At 48.0% G+C, this 23,191-nt stretch overlaps 1 protein-coding gene across 8 annotated transcripts in view; it reads left to right on the top strand.

Moving 5' to 3' along the window:
* lrba (LPS responsive beige-like anchor protein) overlaps positions 1-23,191 on the top strand; it is a 218,787-nt gene that overhangs the window by 21,553 nt on the left and 174,043 nt on the right. For all 8 annotated transcript variants that reach the window (XM_034291054.1, XM_034291050.1, XM_034291052.1 and 5 more), the window contains exons 2-17: positions 6,296-6,382; positions 6,851-6,995; positions 9,628-9,728; positions 11,142-11,237; positions 13,110-13,231; positions 14,019-14,145; positions 15,210-15,329; positions 16,284-16,430; positions 16,645-16,842; positions 18,797-18,930; positions 19,524-19,632; positions 20,492-20,644; positions 20,975-21,143; positions 21,480-21,559; positions 21,713-21,775; positions 22,530-22,627. In XM_034291054.1, the coding sequence (XP_034146945.1) occupies positions 6,296-6,382; positions 6,851-6,995; positions 9,628-9,728; positions 11,142-11,237; positions 13,110-13,231; positions 14,019-14,145; positions 15,210-15,329; positions 16,284-16,430; positions 16,645-16,842; positions 18,797-18,930; positions 19,524-19,632; positions 20,492-20,644; positions 20,975-21,143; positions 21,480-21,559; positions 21,713-21,775; positions 22,530-22,627 (1,949 nt within the window). The remainder of the gene's footprint in view (positions 1-6,295; positions 6,383-6,850; positions 6,996-9,627; positions 9,729-11,141; positions 11,238-13,109; positions 13,232-14,018; positions 14,146-15,209; positions 15,330-16,283; positions 16,431-16,644; positions 16,843-18,796; positions 18,931-19,523; positions 19,633-20,491; positions 20,645-20,974; positions 21,144-21,479; positions 21,560-21,712; positions 21,776-22,529; positions 22,628-23,191) is intronic.

Genomic DNA, 23,191 nt, shown 5'->3' with positions numbered 1-23,191 from the left:
TTCTTGGTAATGTCTCTGTGCCATATTTTCTCCACATGATGATGACTGTCTTCACTGTGTTCCATGGTATATCTGATGCTTTGGAAATTACTTTGTACCCTTCTCCTGACTGATATCTTACAACAATGAGATCCCTCTGATGCTTTGGAAGCTCTCTGAGGACCACAGCTTTTGCTCTGAGATTCAACTAAGCAAATGAATAGGCAGATCCTACTAGAACAGCTGAACTTTGTGATTAATCAGACTTTAAATGATTGCAGGTGTGTAATGGTGTGTCTATTTAACATTTGAATATGATGGGTTAATTCTGAACACAGCCACATCCCCAGTTATAAGAGGGTGTGCACACTTATGCAACCGGATTATTGTAAGGTTTTTATTTTAAATGTTTCCCCCTTGAAGATTTCAATTTGTTTTTCATTTGAATTATTCACATTATACATAGGTCACATTAAAAGTGGACAAAGTTCTGACGTGATTTATCTTTGTCTCATTCTTTTACATCACAAAAACTTGTCTTTTTAACAGGGGTGTGTATACTTTTTAACAGGGGTGTGTTCTCTGCACTCAATCAAGGGTGTAGGGTGTCATTTGGGAAGCCTGTACAGACATGGTGGCGAATGTGTATAGATTTGTTGGGGGCTCGCTCTTGTGCTCTGCTTCCTTTTGTCTGAGTGCTTTGTTCAGGCAAAGGACTTTTAATTCGGAGGATTCCACCCGTGGAATTAATTGCGATTTCATTAGGAGTGGAGCGGAATAGGAGCATTAATAATGGAGATATAGGAACACACACACACTTGCCTCTCTCCCTCCCCCCACTGCAGCTTCGCATCCCAATGTCCTTCTACTAGTGGTCAGTTGTAGAAGGACAATGTCCCCATCTTTTCCCATCTGACGACCCTCTCTGACATCAACTGGCTCCATCCAAACCTGCAGCTAGTTTGCCGGCCCGCTGACGGCACATACCGGGCATTCTCTATGCCCGGGGAGTCGTGGCGACGTCGGGTTGATGTCCGGCCGCCGTAGAAGGCGAGTGGAGGGATTTCTGCCTCCAGGCCCCCCGGGGCGTTCATGTCGTGTCAGAGTAGGCGTGTTCACCTTCAGTGGGATCTGGCCTGAAAGACTGAGCTGTTTGTAGACCAGCAGTGCTGCTCTGAGACACTGTTTGAATATTAGCCCCAGTGTTTTCCTATCGCCGTAACCCCAACAGTTCCGTCCCGTCCGTGGAGATAGAGGGCTGTTTGTGCCCTGTTCTGTTCCCGATTGGCTGTTTGTCCATGATTAATTCAGAACGGCCTCTGGTGTGAACGACCAGGCTAGGGGGTTTAGGTTACCCAGCAGGGATCTGGTGACTCCTGGAACAAAGACACAGTTAGAGAAATGAAGAGAGGGGGAGAGAGTGGAGGGGGAGATGGGGAGAGGCTGCTGTGGCCGGCTGGTCTGGCATCCACATTACGCTACTCTAAATGCACAGGCCCTACGCTAAGCTAAATGCACAGGCTCTACGCTAAATGCACAGGCTCTACGCTAAATGCACAGGCTCTACGCTAAATGCACAGGCTCTACGCTAAATGCACAGGCTCTACGCTAAATGCACAGGCTCTACGCTAAATGCACAGGCTCTACGCTAAATGCACAGGCTCTACGCTAAATGCACAGGCTCTACGCTAAATGCACAGGCGCTACGCTAAATGCACAGGCTCTACGCTAAATGCACAGGCTCTACGCTAAATGCACAGGCTCTACGCTACGCTAAATGCCCAGTGTACTCTACGCTACATGGTCCCTGGAGAGAAGAACCACTCGCTACTTTGATTCCCCATTCATGTGCAGTTTTAGTCTTTTCTAATGTCAACACTAGCAGTATGAGATATTGAATGCTTAAAGCTTTAATATTTGTGGTAATCTATTCTAGTGTGGATACTGGAACGTGTGTACGTGTGTGTGTGTGTGTATGTATGTGTGTGTGTGTGTGTGTGTGTGTGTGTGTGACAGAAAACTAGCATGTTTTTACGACTGCAGTACTTGAGGTAAACACGTGAGTTTGCTGAAATATTTGACTTGCTATGAAATGTTTAATATTTAAAGTCTATTGCCCTACAAACTAGGCTACCTCATGAACTATTCAGTTGGTTGCTGAAAGACTTGAAAAGGAGGGCCTCAAACTTACAACCCATCAAGAAAAATCCTTAATTTTCCACCTCATTTAATTTTGCCATCCTCCCCACAACTATTGATATATCCTGGTCTTTCTGGGTTGTCGGGTCTCTGTGTGTGTTAGGACTTACTGAACGAATGGGGACCAAATGTCCCAATGAGCATAGTGAAACCAGAAAAAATTTACCTAATTGGGACCTTTTGCCGGTCCCCGTGAGGCAAAAGTCAATTTCCGGTTTAGGGTCAAACTTACAATAGAGTTTGAATTGGGGTTTCTTTAAGGTCCAGGCGTTGTTGGTTAAGTTTAGGGTTAAGGTTAGGCATAACATCTAGGTAAAGTTTAGGCATAAATGTTACTTTATTATTGAGGTTAAGGTTAGGGTTAGGTTTGGGATAAGTTTAGGGCAAGGGAGCATGCAATTTCTATTTTCTGGTCCCCATGAGGGTAGCTGTACCAACTTGTGTGTGTGTGTGTGTGTGTGTGTGTGTGTGTGTGTATTTGTTCAGTTGAACAGCTAAGTGGCGATTGCCCGGGTTTTACCTTGTTCAGGTGATTGTGTACCAAATCATACCCTAATCCCTATGTAGGACACTGTTTGACTAATGCCCCGAATAAGGAATAGTGTTGTTTTGGGGACGCAGGCGGTCTGGTTCTGGATGACTTAGTCGATCGATTGATGGAATCGATTTGCGGACTTTGTGACTCACAACATTTGTGCCACCAGTCTGAAGACGAGTTCCCAAGCCTGGAGGAGGAAGTGCGGCCCGCTGAGTTCTGGTACTTTCATCGGTTTCCGGTATCCCCTATTGGCCTTGATTAGTAGAAAGGAAAAAAAAAAAAACGGAAAGTTTCAAAAGCCGACTTGGTCTTGATTTGAGTAACTTTCCATAGATCCTCTTATTACCACTTTATTTACTAAAGCGTCAGTATGGCTTTGAATTCTCAGCTGCTCCCGTTAATGTGAGCTGTAATGGGAATGTCAGTAAGAGATATGAGGTGATCTTATTAAACGCCAGCCACCACTGGATTCATTAAGCCTATTAGAACTGTGCTGAGCAGGTCCTAAAATAAGTGAAAATAGATTCGTTTTTTTTTTCTCTTTCCGGATATTTCTTTCCATTGCAGCGGATGATGTTAGGGCTTTATCTGGATGGGTGAGTTTGAAGGCCACTGAGATCTTAATGGTAATTATTAAATACTTCAATCAACTTTTGTCCTAAGCTGCTGTTCCAAGGGCATGATATCATTTGCATAACTTAAAAGCTAGGCTAGATGAGGGAGTTATACTTTTTCCCGTTTGGCATGCATCCAGTTTCTTTTCCTTTTTTTTTTTTTCCTGTGTGATAAATGATGTGGATGTGGAATTGAGGTCAGAGATTATAATTCTTGTTTGTAGAAGGCCGTTAACCTTCCAGAACCACAGAGGAATGTCTGCTATGAATAGCCTTTCAATTAAAAACACACTTTCTACTATCAATGACATTTCGTCTGACCTATCAGGGGAAAAATAAAAAAACAAACGCTTAAATTGTGGCGTCAGTGTCTGGTGGCCCGTTAGGTTGTGCTATGTTCTTTTGTAACGAGACAGACCTGATAATTTGCCCACATTCCTCTTCATCACTGCCGTCATTCAGACAGACCTTTGTTTATCTAGTTAGCTTTAATTCCCACCCTTCCAGGTCTTGGTGAGAAACCCGGCAGATGCCCTGGCCTGGCAGCCATTTACTAACGAGGCCCTGATGGCCACACTCACATTGATCTTCTAACCGTGGAGCCTCATCACACAGCGTTGTACCCTGCATACACACACACACACACACACTCGTTGGACCCTGCATACACACACACACAATCGTTGTACCCTGCATATACACACACACACACACACACACACACACGCTTGTTGAACCCTGCATATACACACACACACACACACACACACACGCTTGTTGAACCCTGCATATATACACACACACACACACACACACACACACACGCTTGTTGTACCCTGCATACACACACACACACACACACACACACACACACACACGCACGCTTGTTGTACCCTGCACTGAAGTTTGTGAAAGAAACCAACACACTATACACACACACGCTTGTTTTACTATACTTGTGAGTCTTGATTTGCCATGGGTTACCTTAGTAGTGAGGACATTAAGTTCTGACAAGTATAGTAACATTCATTAACACTTCCCCAGTCCAATCACGAGGCCGGTGAGGTGAGGTGAGGGGGGTGTGCCACTTTTTTAACTGTTGGAATTTATTTTAGCCGGGTACTTTCCCTGGGTCAACTCCACAAACTAACAATTCCCTGCACCTAACGAGGCATGCCGAAGAGCTAAAGGATGCCTGTCACCACAAAGATACGGTTAGAATAAAATTATGGTTTCTTTTTCGGTTTAGGGTGAAATGTATAATTGGGGTTAGAATTTGGGTTAGGTTTATACATTGCCAGTTAGGTTTGGTTTAGGCATCAGGGATAGGTTAAGTTCAGGTATAAAATGTTCAATTGTTGAGGTTATGATAAGGTTTGGGCTTAGGATTAATAAAAGTAGAATTCAGATTTTCTCTGTGTGTGTGTAGCTCAGGCCCAGTCATCAACCATCGTTGCTATCTTATGGCTTGTTAATCCATTCATGGTCACTGTGTGCGTTTCCTCGTCCCTTCCCTTTCTGTTAATCCTGCTTCAGTCATTTCAATGGGACAGGTTGTCTTCAGGCAAGCGTGGGGGTTTCTGTTAATTCATACCAATCAAGTTGTGTTCCTGTCTCCTGGCAAATGGTGGCTATTCCTCGTCTGTCCCCGTCTTGTCCTGTCGATTTAAAACCCAGTGTGCTGTCTTACAATATTCGTTTTGACGTGGGCATTGTTGGTTTCTCTCTTATCACATTCTGTTAGGCAGGGTTCAATAATAAAAATGTCAGTGTAACTATTAAATTAGTGACAAATTGTGACATTTATAGCTGGTAATATATATTTCCAGGCACACAGGACATTATTTCTGTCTTCATGTGCTGTAGGGCTCAGAACCAATGTAACACCATCATGTAGATAACCTTTGCCAGGACCCTGCTGGTTTGAAAATAACAAGTACATGTTTTTGGAGGGGGGGGTGTATGTGGTGTCTGTGTCAAACATACAGCCTAATCATCAGGCAGCGTTCATAAACAAAAAAAAAAAACGCACATGAAAGATAAGGTTTCTAGGCCACGTTTCAAACATGAAACCCCAAACTGAAAATGCAACTCACCAAAGGAAACCATCAACAGGTTCTTCAACCAAAAAAATGTTGCCTTAAATTTTTTAAAATCTTTGTTAGCAAATTGTCTTTTTAAAACTACTGCAAGCCGTTTCTCTGTTAGGGCTGCTGCTTCTACTACTACTACTACTACTACTACTACTACTACTACTACTACTACCGCTGCTGCTACTACAAACGCTACTAGTAATACGATGGTCAGTTGGTCTGCGACTGCAAACCGTCAGCAGGGCCGCAACTACTAGGACCGCCACTGCTGTTACCACTCCCCACAGTCAGGGCTTTATCCTTTCCCTTATTGGCTGCCTTCCATATGAGGTCAGTATGATATCATAGCTGGCGGCTAATTCCTGCTAAGACGTTACGTATGTCAGTGGCGGTTGTTTGCCGTTAGCTCACCAGATTATGGTCTGTTTCTAGCCAGGCTGACTAGTATGGAGGCTGACCAGGTGGCCAGCCGTTAATAATGTAAGCTCCCTTTCAGTCGCCGGTGCGCCGCCGCGGACGTGTTTGGTGTCAGGGTCACTGCCGTCTTGTGTTGCATTGTCTTTTCCCCACTTGACAAAGGTCTGCGTCTTCCGTTCGCCGCGCCGTCCCGTTTATCTGTCAAACTGACGTGTGAAGGGGCGTGGCGGTGGTTAGGCGAAAGAGGGACTCTGGGGGAGGGCCGTCTCTGTGGATTGAACCCCTGGCCAGTCAGCTGGCTACTGAGACATATCCTGGAAATGAACATGGGTGTCATGATGTTTTTGTCTCTTCAAATGCACCGTTTGACAAGTTCTCTCTTCCTTCTCTCTTTCTCTCCCTCCCTCTCATTCTCTCTGTGTCACTCTCTCTCCCCCTGCCTACCCCCCCTCCAGTTGGTGGGAGGCCAGTTTGACCTGGAGATGAACTTCATCATCCAGGAGCAGGAGAGCATCGTCTGCATGGTTGAGCTACTGGACAAGGTGGGTGGTGTACTCGTTGTCTGTGAGGAGTAATGGGCGTGACCGAGCTGCGTTTCACTCTTCTAATTGCTTTGGTCGCCGGTATCTAAATGTGACTCAGGCTCAGGTTCTTGGTGTATTTTCTCTATCCAGGCACTCTGGCAATTATCAGCTGCGTTCAGCGGCAACCGCAGATGAGCCTGAGATTGGGGTGGGGGGGCTTATATGCTTATAAGTATGTTGTTGTACCCCTTAAACAAGGTGTTTAACCCTAATTTGTCCTCTAAGCGTAATGAGTGAAACAATGAGTGGGCATATTTTTTAAGTGGGAAGTATAATTTACCCAAAATTGGAATTCACCCCGAATGAATTATCTTCGACCTTAAATTAAAACCCCCCAAACTTTAATTAAAAACAACTTACGGGGAGACACATTGGAAAATTGAATTGAACTTTGTGGCCCTGACCCCCTCTGATCCTGGTCCCCAGTGCGAGCCCACGTGCCAGGCGGAGGTATGGAGCATCTTCACGGCCGTCCTGAAGAAGAGCGTGAGCAACCTGCAGGCCTGCACCGACACGGGCCTCATCAGCCTGGTCCTGGAGCGTGTGGCCTACACTGAGAGCATGATCGCAGGTACAACGCCGCCACGGTCAAGGGGGGGGGGGGGGCGGCGGGGGGGGGCGTTGTCCTCAGGGCCGGGGATTGCGTTGCTCAGAGTGGGTTAGCCCATATATGCCCTCACTCTTGTGATGAGGAAGTCCGTCAGCCCTGGTCTGATAATCATCACCTTCTCTAATCTAGCCCGGCCAGCTGTGTGCGTGCGTGCGTGTGCATGCGTGTGCATGTGCGCTCGCCCTGACAACACCGCTCAGTCTCTCACTAACCCACTGGCCAGTCCGGATCATTAGGTGTCACGGAAGTGGGCAGCCTCCGTCTCTCTCGGTTCTCCTCAGCCCACTGCTAATAAGACCGGGGACGTTTCACATCAGATCGCGGAGTCAGCAGTAACCTGAGAACTCTCAGCCATCGGCCGGGCCGGATGGATGGATGGACGAAGGCTTATTCCTGGCGTGGGCCGCGTTGTAGATGTGTAAACGGAACATTGGTTTGTGGCTCCGCTGGTCTCAAACCGATGTGGTGGTGATTTCATGCCACTGTTAGCGCCGGGCCACGAAGTGTCCCTGTCAGCTGTCACCAAGTGCAGAGCGGCTCTGAGAACAGCCACTACGTCTTTGAAGTAAAGTGCTCCGTCTTTAAAATGTGACTGCTGACATGGACAGTTTCGGGGATTGGATTAATGAACAAAATACTATACAGTCAAATACCCTTTTGAAAGGGCGTTTGCCAACCTCTCTCCCTCTCTTTCCGTGACTGGTGCACGTTGGCTCTTTCACACACCAGGTCATCCTCGTAGGCCACACACACACACACTCTGTATTTCTCCATCTCCCTCGCTTTCTCTCTATCTCTCCCTCCTTCTCCGCTAACATATGCCACCCTTTGGGTCCCGAGGGCCAGGATTGGGAGACGCTGCGTTAGACTGTTAGAGAGCTGTTGGGTGTTACGTGACTATCAAACTGGTATTATACACCGATCAGCCAGAACATTACCACCACCTGCCTAATATTGTGTCGGTCCCCCTTTTGCCGACAAAACAGCCCTGACCCGTCGAGGCATGGACTCCACTAGACCTCTGAAGGTGTGCTGTGGTGTCTGGCACTAAGGCGTTAGCAGCAGGTCCTTTAAGTCCTGTAAGGTGGGGCCACCATTGATTGGACTTGTTTGTCCAGCACATCCCACAGAATTTGGAGGCCATCAACACCATGAGCTTGATGTTGTGTTCCTCAAACCATTCCTGAACCATTTTTGCTTTGTGGCAGGACGCACAATCCTGCTTCCTTCCCATAGTGCATCCTGGTGCCATGTGTTCTCCTGGTAAGCGTTGCACCCGGCCATCCATGTGATGTTAATGGAAACGAGACTCATCAGACCAGGCCTCCTCCTTCCACTGCTCCGTGGTCTAGTTCTGATGCTCACGTGCCCATTGTAGGCCCTTTCGGCAGTGGACAGGGGTCAGCATGGGCACCCTGACTGGACTGTGTCTACGCAGCCCCATACGCAACAAACTGCGATGCACTGTGTGTTCTGACACCTTTTAACATTTCCGATGCATTTGTGACGTTCTGACACATTAACTTTTTTAGTAATTTGAGCTACAGTAGCTCGTCTGTTGGATCGGACCAAACATGCCAGCCTTCACTCCCCACGTGCATCAATGAGTCTAGGTTGCCCATGACCCTGTCGCCGGTTCACCTCTCTTCCTTCCTTGGACCACTTTTGATAGGTACTGACCACTGCAGACCAGGAACACCCCACACGGGCTGCAGTTTTGGAGATGCTCTCACCCAGTCGTCTTACGCTTACCCATTTTTCCTGCTTCTAACACATCAACTTTGAGGACAGAATGTTCACTTGCTGCCTAATATATCCCACCCACTGACAAGGTGCCATGATAATGAGATTATCAGTGTTATTCACTTCACCTGTCAGTGGTCATAATGTTATGGCTGATGGGTGTATCAGTGTTATTCACTTCACCTGTCAGTGGTCATAATGTTATGGCTGATGGGTGTATCAGTGTTATTCACTTCACCTGTCAGTGGTCATAATGTTATGGCTGATGGGTGTATCAGTGTTATTCACTTCACCTGTCAGTGGTCATAATGTTATGGCTGATGGGTGTATCAGTGTTATTCACTTCACCTGTCAGTGGTCATAATGTTATGGCTGATGGGTGTATCAGTGTTATTCACTTCACCTGTCAGTGGTCATAATGTTATGGCTGATGGGTGTATCAGTGTTATTCACTTCACCTGTCAGTGGTCATAATGTTATGGCTGATGGGTGTATCAGTGTTATTCACTTCACCTGTCAGTGGTCATAATGTTATGGCTGATGGGTGTATCAGTGTTATTCACTTCACCTGTCAGTGGTCATAATGTTATGGCTGATGGGTGTATGTGACTCTCAGACAACTGTTGTTGTGCCTGACTATCAGAGAACGTTTGTGGTAGACAATAGGGAATGTTGAGGAATCTAAGCCATTAGTTCGTATATAAGCACCTGAAATGGGGCCAGTATGTAAGCACTCATTCTATCCATTACACGTTGTTTTCATTGCCTTCCTTCACTAAAGGTGCATTTTTTTCCTCCTTTGGCGTGACGTGCTGTTCAGCCTGTGTGTTTCTGTGTTTCTTTCCTACAGACCTGATGGTGGACATGTTAGGAGTGCTGGCCAGCTACAGCATCACCGTCAAGGAGCTGAAGCTGTTCTTCAGCAAACTGCAAGGAGAGAAAGGCCAATGGGTAACATGACTAGTCTGCCTCCAACCGCGCCTAGCACCCTGCTGGCTCTGCCTTGTCGTGGCCCACCTTCGTCAGAAGCGTTGTGTTCTTGCCTCTATTAGTGGCCTGTTCCGTGGTCAGTGGAACCTGGCCGGTGCTTTACGGCGCCGTGCAGGATGTTCTGGAGATAGTTGCGTAACCATGTTTTTACACTGGGTGTTTTTGTAGTCGGTTGGTCGCCAAGGCCAGCGCAGGCCGTCTCTGGTTTGGAGGGGAGGGACCTTGTGTGAACGGGAGCAGGCCTTAGGAGTTGGTTCTCCTACAGTCTGAGGCTTTAAATGCACAGACGGTGACACTCGGGGTGAGGGGAGGCGCGTTGATCAGAGATGAGGAGAGACTCTGTAAGGGGCGGCGCGTTGATCAGAGATGAGAGACTCTGTAAGGGGAGGCGTGTTGATCAGAGATGAGGAGAGACTTGGGGTAAGGAGAGGTGCGTTGATCAGCAATGAGGAGATACTTGGGGTAAGGGGAGGTGCGTTGATCAGAGATGAGGAGAGACTTAGGGTAAGGGGGAGGCATGTTAATCAGAGATGAGGAGAGGCTCTGGGTGAGGGGATGTGTGTTGATCAGTGTGTGTGAGGAAATTGTCAAGAAAATGAGGTCACTTTTTTACTTCTCCATTTGCATTCCCCATTGCTCCCTCAAAACCCGTTGCTCAGTGTGATTTAATCCGAGTGTTGGTTTGGAAATGGATGTCGCCGTGTTTTCCCATCTCGCTTCTCTGACGCAGGCCACAGGCCGTGAACAGGGCAGGGTCTACGGCTGGCTTGAAACGAGGTGGACGGGGGGGCACCTTGTCGGAGGGGAAAAACTCATCAGTGTATCATGATATTTGATCAAGACCGAGCTCAGCTCACTGGGTTTTGGTTTCCTTTCTGGTGAAGGCTAAAGGGTCCGGGGTGGGGCGCTTGACTACAGCTTCAGCAGGAATTTAAAGTAGATCTTAAGCCGTCTAGCTTCTGCTGTGTCCCATTATGTCCCTGGAGAGCTGTCGAAAAACGTTGCTAGATAGCAGATGTAGTTAAATATAGAAACGTGGAAAAGCGACGTACGTGTCGCCTGTCGCTGTGATACTGTTTTGTGTGTTACGTGTGCACCTCTCTCCAGTGTGCCTCCAGCCTCATGTTCCGTGTGTGTTGTTTGGTTCCAGCCTCATGTTCCGTGTGTGTTGTTTGGTTCCAGCCTCATGTTCCGTGTGTGTTGTTTGGTTCCAGCCTCATGTTCCGTGTGTGTTGTTTGGTTCCAGCCTCATGTTCCGTGTGTGTTGTTTGGTTCCAGCCTCATGTTCCGTGTGTGTTGTTTGGTTCCAGCCTCATGTTCCGTGTGTGTTGTTTGGTTCCAGCCTCATGTTCCGTGTGTGTTGTTTGGTTCCAGCCTCCCCACGCCGTGAAGCTGCTGTCCGTCCTGAAGAGCATGGCCCACAGCAGCGGGCCGGACTCCTTCTTCAGCTTCCCGGGGAAGAGCGCCGCCGTGAGTAGAGGCCGCGTCACGCGCCGACCTGCGGAGTTCTCTAGCCGCTGGTCAAGCTGGGCACCTGGAGTGGGAGTAGTGGGGTCATTTCAGATTTCGCTTGCCGTTATCTCGGTACACGTCGATCCTGTCTGTACAGGGAGGTGACGGCGTCTACCGCTGGATAGACTCCTTTCCTCATGTGATCCAGGCCAGAAACGTTAGCATCACTATACACTCACCTAAAGGATTATTAGGAACACCTGTTCAATTTCTCATTAATGCAATTCTCTATTCAGATGGTAGAGTCAGAATTTGGCATAAACAGAATTAGTACATGGATCCGTCATGCCTTGTTACCACTGTGCAGGCTGGTGGTGGTGGTGTAATGGTGTGGGGGATGTTTTCTTGGCACACTTTAGGCCCCTTAGTGTCAATTGGGCATCGTTTAAATGCCACGGCCTACCTGAGCATTGTTTCTGACCATGTCCATCCCTTTATGACCACCATGTACCCATCCTCTGATGGCTACTTCCAGCAGGATAATGCACCATGTCACAAAGCTCGAATCATTTCAAATTGGTTTCTTGAACATGACAATGAGTTCACTGTACCCCCACAGTCACCAGATCTCAACCCAATAGAACATCTTTGGGATGTGGTGGAACGGGAGCTTCGTACCCTGGATGTGTATCCCACAAATCTCCATCAACTGCAAGATGCTATCCTATCAATATGGGCCAACATTTCTAAAGAATGCTTTCAGCACCTTGTTGAATCAATGCCACGTAGAATTAAGGCAGTTCTGAAGGCGAAAGGGGGTCAAACACAGTATTAGTATGGTGTTCCTAATAATCCTTTAGGTGAGTGTATGTCTATGCTCTATGACTATAAGCCTGGAAACGGCCCTCAGCATTTTTATTTTTTATGATCCTATAATGCAAAAGTCTACCGACCAGATATAGAAAGCTGATCTGAGAGTGGTGTTTGGAGGTGACTTTTCCCTCTGTCTGTCTCTGTGTCTCTGTGTGTCTGTCTGTGTGCTCATGAGCAATTAGCTCAATAGAAAAAAAGGAGGAGCACAATTCCTTTCTTAGGCTCCTAATCATTGTCCCCCTGCACCCATTCTCATAGCAACAATCGCTAAGCTCCTTTTCCCAAGAGCTTTTTATCTAGCCATTCAGCAAGCCAGCCAGCCAGCCAAGCAGACACACACAGCCACCCAGCCAGCCAAGCAGACACACAGCCAGCCAGCCAGCCAGCCAGCCAAGCAGACACACACAGCCAGCCAGCCAGCCAAGCAGACAGACTGACGCTGCCAGCCAACCAGACTGTGTGGCTGTCTGTCTTTGGCTGTCTGTCTTTGGCTGTCTGTCTTTGGCTGTCTGTCTTTGGCTGTCTGTCTTTGGCGGTCTGTCTTTGGCGGTCTGTCTTTGGCGGTCTGTCTTTGGCGGTCTGTCTTTGGCTGTCTGTCTTTGGCTGTCTGTCTTTGGCTGTCTGTCTTTGGCTGTCTGTCTTTGGCTGTCTGTCTGTGGCTGCATGGTCGCGTGCCTGTGGCCGCACTCTCCCATTGCCATGGCGACAGTCTCCTTTGGTAAGGCCTCTGCTGTGGTTTCTGCACGTCATGAGTGGGTGGGGTTAGTGTGTGTGGCCCAACCCCTCCTACCCTTCTTGTGCATCTCATTAACTATGCAGGAAGGCCTCTGGAACGACACACATACCACACACACCACACACACCACACACACGCTAATAAATTGCTTAAACATATAAAACCTAGGCGCAGACTCCGATGTTTTTGTCCCTGTTTTCATGGAGCTACCTGTGGTCTGAATGACACAGGTCCTGTTATGTCCCAATGGGCTCATTTCTCCCTGATTTGTCTCCTCACAGGCCATTGCACTGCCCCCTATAGCCAAATGGCCATACCAGAGTGGCTTCACCTTCCATACCTGGCTCCGCATGGATCCCATCAACAACATCAACGTTGACAAGGACAAGCCTTACCTTTACTGGTGAGCTGAGGGTTAAGGCAAATCACCTGTAGTCCCACCCTGTAGATGGGCTGGTCTCTAGCCTGACCGCTCAATGTGCTCTCTGTCTGTGTAGATAGTATACCCCTGTGTCCGGTTACAGTCTAGGGGCTTGGGGTAGCCTGGATTTGCATGCCAAGCAAAGCTAATAAATGTTTCCTCTTGTTCAACAAAATCATAGGATTAATTCATACAGCATAAAAAATACAATCTAGCCAGCCAATAGTGGCTTATCCCCACCCCCACCGCACCAGATGAAGGAGGCATATTTAATACTGAGACACTAGTGCCTCTCCTTCCAACATCCTTCCAGTCGATGATGCCCCCCCAGTCTCTCTTTCTCTTCTCCCTCAAATCAGGGCCTCACGTGTCCTATTTTCAGCTGATAATTAATTTCTGTCAGAGACTCCTAATTCTTGTGCTGGGATCTATTTTGTGGCCTGCATGGAAATGATTAGCAGCCTAGCACAGCCAGACTGTCTGTCAGCTGGTGTGACGTGGCCAAGGGCGGACCAATCATGTGCAGGGACCCTGGGGCCGCCTCCTCGCTGAGACCCTTGAACCCGGATCACACTAATGGGAGTTTGTTGTGACATTGACCAGTGATTGACTCTTCCCCTAGCGCTCTCTCCTTGTGGTATAACGTTTTGTTGGTATGATTTGTTTGCAGGTGGAGTTGTTTTGAATGTTTGTGTTGGAGTGAGCTGTCTCACTAATCTAACTGTATTTTCTTTTTTCACCCTGTTTAAAAAAAATAATCTCCCTGTAGTTTTCGCACCAACAAAGGCCTGGGCTACTCTGCACACTTCGTGGGCGGCTGTCTGATTGTGACCTCGTTAAAATCCAAGGGAAAGGGATTCCAGCACTGTGTGAAGTATGACTTTAAGCCGCAGAAGGTAGGCAGCCAAACACCTCAGGAGAGACACACACAGATCAAACCCTCATTAAACCTCAAGACACTAACGGATCAAACCCTCATTAAACACAAGTACACTAACAGAGCAAACCCTAATTAAACTTATAGACACTAACAGACTAAACCCTCATTAAACATGCAGACACTCACAGTCCAAACCCTTGTCAACCTTAAATAAACGGCTCACTAACAGCCCAAACCCTCATTAAACATCAAGACAAAAACGACACGCAAATGGGCTCTTTCAGTGTTACTCACTTGGGCCATTCTCATTAAACTTTTGACCAGAATAGCGTATTTCAGAATCTGGCCTTTTGAACCACTGAGATTAGGATCTATTTTGTTAATATCATCAATGATATTTGTTTTTATCAAATTTTTTGCATTGTACTAAAAACATTACGAACACATTTTTCTTTGCTAATTCCTACTCGAAAGGCCTACATTAAAAATACTGGTAATGTAAGTATTTGAAATTAGGTTCTACCTTTATTATGAAATTATATTTCTTGCGTGGGCCGTGAGAAGGCCAGGTGGTGTTAATCTACTTCATTGGCTACACTAGTTGCACTGTTTTACACTAGTTCAATGATAGTAACACCAAGCCCAACAGCACCCGTCAGATCCACGGTGCCCCTGGCCAGTTTAAACACCCCGGCTGTTGGCCCCGAGTATGGAACCACACTACTCTAACGCTGAGATATTTGGCTTCTATTTTTAGCCAGCTTTCCTCCCTGTACTGTCTTGTCTCCCGCGGCACCTGCCTAGTGCCTCTAACGGCCTGGTAACTGTAATAACCCGTTTCACTAGGTTCTCCTCGAATTGGAGAATCTGAGAAGCCAAACTAGGTGGGATTGTAGCCCGAGGGTTTTTAGAAATCTCATAAGAGTTAATCAGTAAACCGGGAAAAATGCAAGGACGAGGGGCTTTCTCTAGTCAACCCTTTCGGTCTATATTGATGTGTGGAAACCGAGGCGTTTCCTGCGCCTTGCCGTTTGTCACGGAACGCGACGCCCCCGAGTTACTGCCGTTCCTTTGTTTCAGTGGTACATGGTGTCCATCGTTCACATCTACAACCGCTGGAAGAACAGCGAGATCAGCTGCTACGTCAACGGAGAGCTGGCCTCCTACGGAGAAATCACCTGGTTCGTCAACACCAGCGACGTGAGTAGCAGCCTGCCATCTTCTGCCGTCCTGCCGCGGAGCCCTCAGGCACTCTTATTTCCGCCGCGCTGATGCCGATCCTGTGGTTTTTCGCATGGGTTTTTGTTTTTCCTCGCCAATGTCCGTGAGAGGATGTAAAGGCTTTCTGTCAGCGGTTGTGTGTTTTGAAAAAGTATTTTGGGGTGATAGTCGTCAATGAGTTAAAGGGTTCTGATAGCCACTGACAAGTTGTGCGGATGGCGCGCGCGTGCACGCGTGGGTGTGTTGCAGTGTGAGAATATATATTTTTTAACCAAGTTACTAATCAGTACAGAAGAAAGCCTTGAAGCGATCGAAATATAACTTTTTTTTAATTGTAATTCATATGAGGCACATGCACGTTTTTGTTGTGAAATTGATAGCCGTTATTGGTATGGTGGTTTGCTGGACAACTACTGTCTCTGATATAATCACCATCTCAGCTGGTTTGTCTCTCTGTCCGACTTCCTCCAATATCACACCCTCTTACCAATGTCAGGAACTCCTTCCCACCAGGCGGTCTCCTGGGCCTAGCCACAGGTAGTAAACAGCACAGAATCTTGCGGTGCCGTTTTCACATGGCTGAAATAAGGAACGTTTTTTAAATATATATTTTTTTATGTAGTTGTCCTGTGTGTGTGTGTTGCACAAACACGCACGTGCGCGTGCATTTCCGAGTGGGGAAAACAATATTCCCGCGTCAGCTTCTCGCGGAGACACGGTGGCGCTGAGGGCCTCGTTCCCTGCGACGGTTATGGCTAATAGAGACATTCGTCCTCCCCCTGCGCTAACGACTCGCGCTCCAGTGAACGTGCAGCAGGGGACCACAATAATAGAAATGTTATCTGCGTGTTTGGGCGTGTTGTCACTGTAAACTCTGTTAGCGCTTGTTCATTTCTCCTTCCTTTCTTCTCTCTCTCTGTATCTCCCCCTCAGACTTTCGACAAGTGTTTCCTGGGTTCGTCGGAGACGGCGGACGCCAACCGCGTGTTCTGTGGTCAGATGGGGGCCGTGTATCTGTTCGGTGAGGCCCTCAGCGCGGCCCAGATACTGGCCATCTACCAACTGGGGCCAGGGTACAAGGTAGATACCACTCTTTGCCCCCCCCCCCGGTTCTCATTAAGTTAAAAACTTGCCTCTGTTCGTGAGTACCGTGAAGATGGAACAGATGGGGGCAGAGGAGGGAACGACGTTAGCATGAAAATAAGGGCACCTTTTGCTGCAGACTGTAAAGTCAGGTGTCCAACTGTTTTGAAATGTTGTGTGTTCATGAAACGCCGGGGTTTGAACGTCCCAGGGCACCTTCAAGTACAAGGCGGAGAGTGACCTCCTGTTTGCCGAGCACCACAAGACCCTGCTGTACGACGGCAAGCTGTCCTCCTGCATCGCCTTCACCTACAACCCCCGTGCCACCGACGCTCAGCTGTGCCTGGAGTCCTCCCCCAAGGACAACTCCTCCATCTTCGTCCACTCGCCGCACGCTCTGATGCTGCAGGTACAGCAAATACACACACACACACACTTTAACTACTTGAGGCTGAATTCGCAAATTACATTTGAGCTGAAAGGATTCAAGACATATAAATGTCATAATTATCTAAACACTTACAGGTGCTGAAAGCACCTCCTCCTCCATTCCGCCCGGCTGCCCATGTGGTCTGACACAAAAGCACCTCCTCCTCCGTTCCGCCCGGCTGCCCATGTGGTCTGACACAAAAGCACCTCCTCCTCCGTTCCGCCCGGCTGCCCATGTGGTCTGACACAAAAGCACCTCCTCCTCCGTTCCGCCTGGCTGCCCATGTGGTCTGACACAAAAGCACCTCACCGGTTTTTCTGCCTCGGTTTTAGACAAGCCTGCAATCAGTCAGATTACGGTTTGTTGAGGTCGGACTAACTGGCCAGTGGAACAGCCCTCCATAAGTCCGGTGGTAGGCGGTCGCGGATTAACTGGCATCGTTCCTTTTTAGCGCGTTCAACGGGTGGGTCATTGTAGTAGCTGCCCAAATCCGTATGACTTTTGGAATGCCCCCAAACCCCCTGTATTCTCACCTTGGGATAATAGCATAGGTTGTTGTGTGTGATTAAGCGTTGCCACTTTCTCATCACTTAAACTGGGTTTTTAAATAATTTTCCGCAGGAGCTTTTTTTATGGGTTAGTTATTGTCACCATGGATTTTCTACCGAGAAATCAGTGAATTCTAGGTATGGCAAAGATTTGTTTCTCTCCAAATGTGCATTTTAACTTTATCACAGAATGCCATCTGCATGCCTGATTAAATGCACATTAGGAAGACTCACACACACACACACACACACAGCTGTCCTTTTTATTTAATTACTTTGAATTCTCTCATAGCGTCTCACAATAATTGAGTTCTGTTTCTGAGACTTGTGGTGTGTTCAGGCCGTGCATGACCCCCTCTGTCTGAGGCAGCACACACACTCCTGTATAGAGCAATAATAATGACCCCTTCAATGGTTTCCTACCTTTTTTTGCCGGAGTCCTCTATCTTACATTTCTACATTTGGCCCTGTAAATCCCAAATCCTAGCAACATATTTGAATGTGTTTATTTTTGTGTTAACCGTTGTGATTCAGCGCATTGTAGTTTCACAATGTCCTTAACATGACTTCAGTAATGGTGGGATTGTTAAGTTTCGCAACATTTTCAGTAGACATGGGCAAGAGAAATCCCTCTGTCATTTCCTGGGTCACTCAATATCTTTTCAGTCAAGAAAAGCACTGAGTAGTGTAGAGAATCATTGAGCCATCTAAATTTGCTTTTATATATTTTTATAAGATCTGAAAACATCATTTTGTTTAAAGCTTTTGTAAGTAGGTCAACAAAAAGTGAATATGAGAATAAAAAGTGTGCTGTAGTGGGAGATAGCTGGTTTAAATGGAGTTGCTGTTATTCGGACAAATTAGGGAGATCGCCATGAAGTTTGCATTGTGGGTAGCTAATATGCTGTTGTATTTTCAACTAAATCATATACTTCTAGGAAATGGGCTGGACATTGAAGCAGGGACATTAAATTTTTTTTCTGTATTGCACATTGTAACCCTCACTTTGCAACTGAAGGATATAAACAGTCAGTAACCTCACAGCCTGGGAAAGATTCTTTCCACGGACCTCATTTAGCCAAACCTCAGTCATGGTACACCAACTAGACACCTGCGCCGCGTCACCTTGGAGACTAACTTGCCGTCGTCACGGTAAATCGCCCCCCCCAGTTCCTGTTAGCAACAGGTGGAATCGTGCTATAAACAACCCTGATGCTCAGCGGAGGCATCGCGTGTTTCATGGCCACGGCAGATGGTGGGAGAATCTTCCAGCGTCTCAAATCCCCATTGTTGGCTTCTTGCCTCTCCGATGACTGGTGTCATTTTGAAGTCTACCTCCTGTCTAGACTAGTCTATTGATGCCACCCTGGTTTTTCTGTTTTCAGGACGTGAGGGCGGTGGTGACCCACTCGGTTCAGAGTGCCATCCATTCCATTGGGGGAGTGCAGGTCCTCTTCCCTCTGTTCGCCCAGCTGGATCACCTGCAGCACACCAGCGAAGAGCTGGACACCTCTGTCTGGTACGGCCCCGCTGGTCCATTTACCAACCTCATTCAGTTATTAGGGCCAGGACAGTCTGAGGCTTAACCTTTAGGGCCAGGACTGTCCGAGGCATTACCGTTAGGGCCAGGACCGTCCGAGGCATTACCGTTAGGGCCCGGACCGTCCGAGGCATTACCGTTAGGGCCAGGACCGTCCGAGGCATTACCGTTAGGGCCCGGACCGTCCGAGGCATTACCGTTAGGGCCCGGACCGTCCGAGGCATTACCGTTAGGGCCAGGAGCGTCTGAGTATTGGGATACTCTGTTATTATTTAGCATTATGGAAAGGTCACCAAACATGATGCATATGGAGCGTCTTTAGGGACACGTTTTCACCTGTGGTGGATTCACCTCTCCTGGTCATTCCATGTAGTAGGTGAATTCCAAAGCTAGCAGAGTGGCACAATGGTGCCCACCTTTCCATTGGACACGAGCAGTAGGATGAGATGTGGCTTCTGTGGGGCCAAGCTCACTCAGCTGCTTATGCAGCTAATTCTTTCTCACTCTCTATTTCTCTCTTTTTTTCCCTCTCTCTGTGTCTCTTTCTGTTTGTCTCCACCTCTCCTCTCCAGTTGCACTTTGCTGTCCTTTGTGATGGAGCTGCTGAAGAACTCTGTGGCTATGCAAGAGCAGGTTCTGGCCTGCAAGGGCTTTCTAGTAATCGGTCACACACTGGAGAAGGTGAGACACATCCCCACCACCTCTCATTAAAGACATATCCCCACCACCTCTCATTACAGACACGTCCCCACCACCTCTCATTAAAGACATGTCCCCACCACCTCTCCTTACAGACACATCCCCACCACCTCTCCTTACAGACACATCCCCATCACCTCTCCTTACAGACACATCCCCATCACCTCTCCTTACAGACACATCCCCATCACCTCTCCTTACAGACACATCCCCATCACCTCTCCTTACAGACACATCCCCATCACCTCTCCTTACAGACACATCCCCACCACCTCTCCTTACAGACACATCCCCCACCACCTCTCCTTACAGACACACTTTCACTCTGGAGTAGGTGAGACATCACTGCCTCCTGCCAAAGCCACATTCACACTCATGCACATGCAATTCTCCTCTCGCCTCTCCTAATTGCTGTTCTATGTTGACATTGAAAGGTGGATAATGGCCTGGCTGGGTCTCTGTTTCCCCGGCACTCTGTCCATTAGATCAGTCAGGAATGGATATTGAGCTGTCCGTCTGTATGTCTCTGTGTGTGTCCTTCAGACTCAATGCTGTGCCCCTCCAATACCCCACTTAGTACATTTGTCTGTTCTAATACTAGTGATGATGCCCCGTCTCCATCGCTTGGTGGGTCTGTGGATTAGCCATGTCAGGGACGGGCAGACGGGCAGGTAGGCATGCAGACGGGCGGGAAGGGCGGGCAGGACAGGCAGAAACGCAGGGCCGCTCCCTTGTTGGTTGTGTTTTGCTGTCACAGCTAACTATGGGCTTGTTAAGACAGAGATGACCTGGTTCACTGCTCTCTGTGTTTGTTCTCTGCTTTCCCTCCCTCCATCTCAAGTCTTCCAAAGTGCACGTGACTCGGCCCGTGCTGGAAATCGTGCTGGCGTTCGCCCGTTACCTCAGCAACCTGCAGAACGGCGTCCTCCTGCTGAAGCAGCTGTGTGACCACATCCTGTTCAACCCGGCCATCTGGATCCACGCCCCGGCCAAGGTGGGATAGGACGCGCTCGGCGCCGCTCGTTTATTCACCAGGACCCTTTAACCACGGAGAGGTTCTGTGCCTTGTATTAATTTGTGATGTCGGTGACGTCGTCCGACACGCGGCCCGTTATAAGTAGGCACTGTGGGCGCCCCCCCCCCACACACACACCTCTGCCCCTCATGAGCAGGACAGGAATGGGCTAGACTGGAGGACCCACTTCCACCTGTGACCCCTATTGAAATTAGATTTGTTTTCTGCCTCCCCTCATGCTGTGTCTGTCTGTGTTTCGGTCTTTCTCTCTGTGTGTCTCTGTGTTTGTGTTTCTACCCCGCCCCCCAGGTCCAGTTAACCCTGTACACCTACCTGTCGACTGAGTTCATCAGCACGGTGACCATCTACAACGCCATCCGCAGGGTGGGGACGGTACTGCAGGTCATGCACACACTCAAGTACTACTACTGGGTGGTCAACCCTCAGGACCGCAGTGGAGTCACACCCAAGGGCCTCGGTTAGCACGCGCGCGCGCACACAGACACGGACGTTATACACACACACACACACACACACACACACAGACATATACACACACGTACACACACAGACATTATACACACACAGACACGGACGTTATATACACACACAGACATTATACACACACAGACATTATACACACACGTACACACACAGACACGGACGTTATACACACACACAGACATATACACACACGTACACACACAGACATTATACACACGCACCCTAAATAACATCCTTTTGTAAATGGATTGTTGCCTTGTTCTCTAGCGATTCATCCTTTGTCTCTGTGTGTCTCTGTGTGTTTGTATAGATGGCCCGAGACCCAATCAGAAGGAAATCAACTCCCTCAGAGCTTTTCTGCTGCTGTTTGTCAAACAGCTCATAATGAAGGTATGCCCGAGCTTTGTTTGCTCTTCATTATACACTCACTGCATGTCCCATTTGAGGGAGTATTTCACCCACGTGTTACCCACCTGTTCCACTTGCTGCACGTCTCCCAAAGAAACGCTGGATGTTTCCGCATTGTGTCATCGTGTTTTGCAGGATTACGGCGTGAAGGAAGACGAACTACAGAGTATTCTCAACTACCTGCTCACTATGCACGAGGTGAGGACGCCTTTGTTCGACCCAATCCTGGGAACCCGTCGGAGGGAATAAATGCATCTGCGCCCGATGAATGCTGAAAAGCCCAGCTCCAAAACCGGCGTTTTGGTGGTTTAACCCGTCCCCCACTAGGTGTCAGTCTAAGCCAACCGCTCCGTCCCAGACACCCGATCCCTCGCTCCGCTCTAAACAGACCAGTTGCGCCGTTGCCAGAATTTCACCGAGCCCTCCCTCACACAAGCCACCGTGTTTACACTGCAGTGAGGCATAGAGAAATACTGGGTCTCTTAAACAAGCAGAATTAACGTGGTGGGGGCAGTTCTCCGGGCGCTCTTTGGTCCTCCGTGGCTCATTCATCAGGTGTCTCCATTGTTGCGGCGGTTGTGCGGACGTCCATTCCATCAGTGTTCCTTACTTATGGAAGACGAACGATGTGTTTCCGTAAAGACTGTTACTAATGGAGATGAAAGGGGGCCGACGGTTTTACCTTTGATGTTTCGCGTCGCCGATTAATCTGCAATTAGTGGGAAAATAAACCGTATTAACGATTGCCCTTGTATGGTCATTGGTCGAGGCCTGTGTTTGTGTCTGCTGTTTCTGCATGTGTGTGTCTGGTGTGGGACTGTTTGTTTGGTCGGGTTCATATGATACAGGTCGTGCAAACCGACACACACACACACGCACCCATTGTTCACCGCGTGGATAATAATGCTGACCACCTTGATTAATTAAATTCAATGCAACTTTGTTTTCGCAGGACGACAATCTAATGGATGTGCTCCAGTTGCTGGTGGCGTTGATGTCCGAGCATCCCGGCTCCATGGTCCAGGCCTTTGATCAGCGCAGTGGAATACGGTAACCATAGAAGCGTAACGAGAAGCGTAGAAGAATGAGGCTGTCGTAGGCAGAGTGGAATGTGGATTTCTGTGAAATACGCAGTTATTTCGTTTAAAATGCCCGTAATGAGGAGAGTTTTATTATTATAATATTATTTTTTTGGGTGGTTTTAGCTGCATGACGTTTACCTGTTGTACGTTGTAGATTTACAATGTGTGACTATCTTGCATTACCATAAGCACTATCTTGCATTAGCATAAGTAGGTTGCTAGAAAGAATGTGGCAGTTGGTGATAGAAGTCAGTCGATTTCGAGTTGATTGGTGGGATGACGTGAACGTATTTTGGGGGCGACATCTGTTTCAAGCATCGAGTGTGGAAGAACAAGAGCAGTGGCCTGAATGTCGGCTGATTTGTCTGGGGCTGCAATACAGAGGTTTGGTGTCTTCTACCATTGCAATCGTTTTGTGTATTTACATTTTTAGGGGTCGAGCTCCGTTGACCTTGTTACCTTCTAGTCATTCTGTTTCTATGACCGTAACCATGACGTCATCTCTCTGGGTTTGCTGCCGTCTCCCATGGCA

This window comes from Esox lucius, chromosome 25, assembly GCF_011004845.1.
Source record: "Esox lucius isolate fEsoLuc1 chromosome 25, fEsoLuc1.pri, whole genome shotgun sequence".
NCBI classification, from domain to species: Eukaryota; Metazoa; Chordata; class Actinopteri; order Esociformes; family Esocidae; genus Esox; species Esox lucius.
The sequence above is the reverse complement of the archived record's forward strand: the minus strand, read 5'-3'. Positions and strand labels throughout refer to the sequence as shown.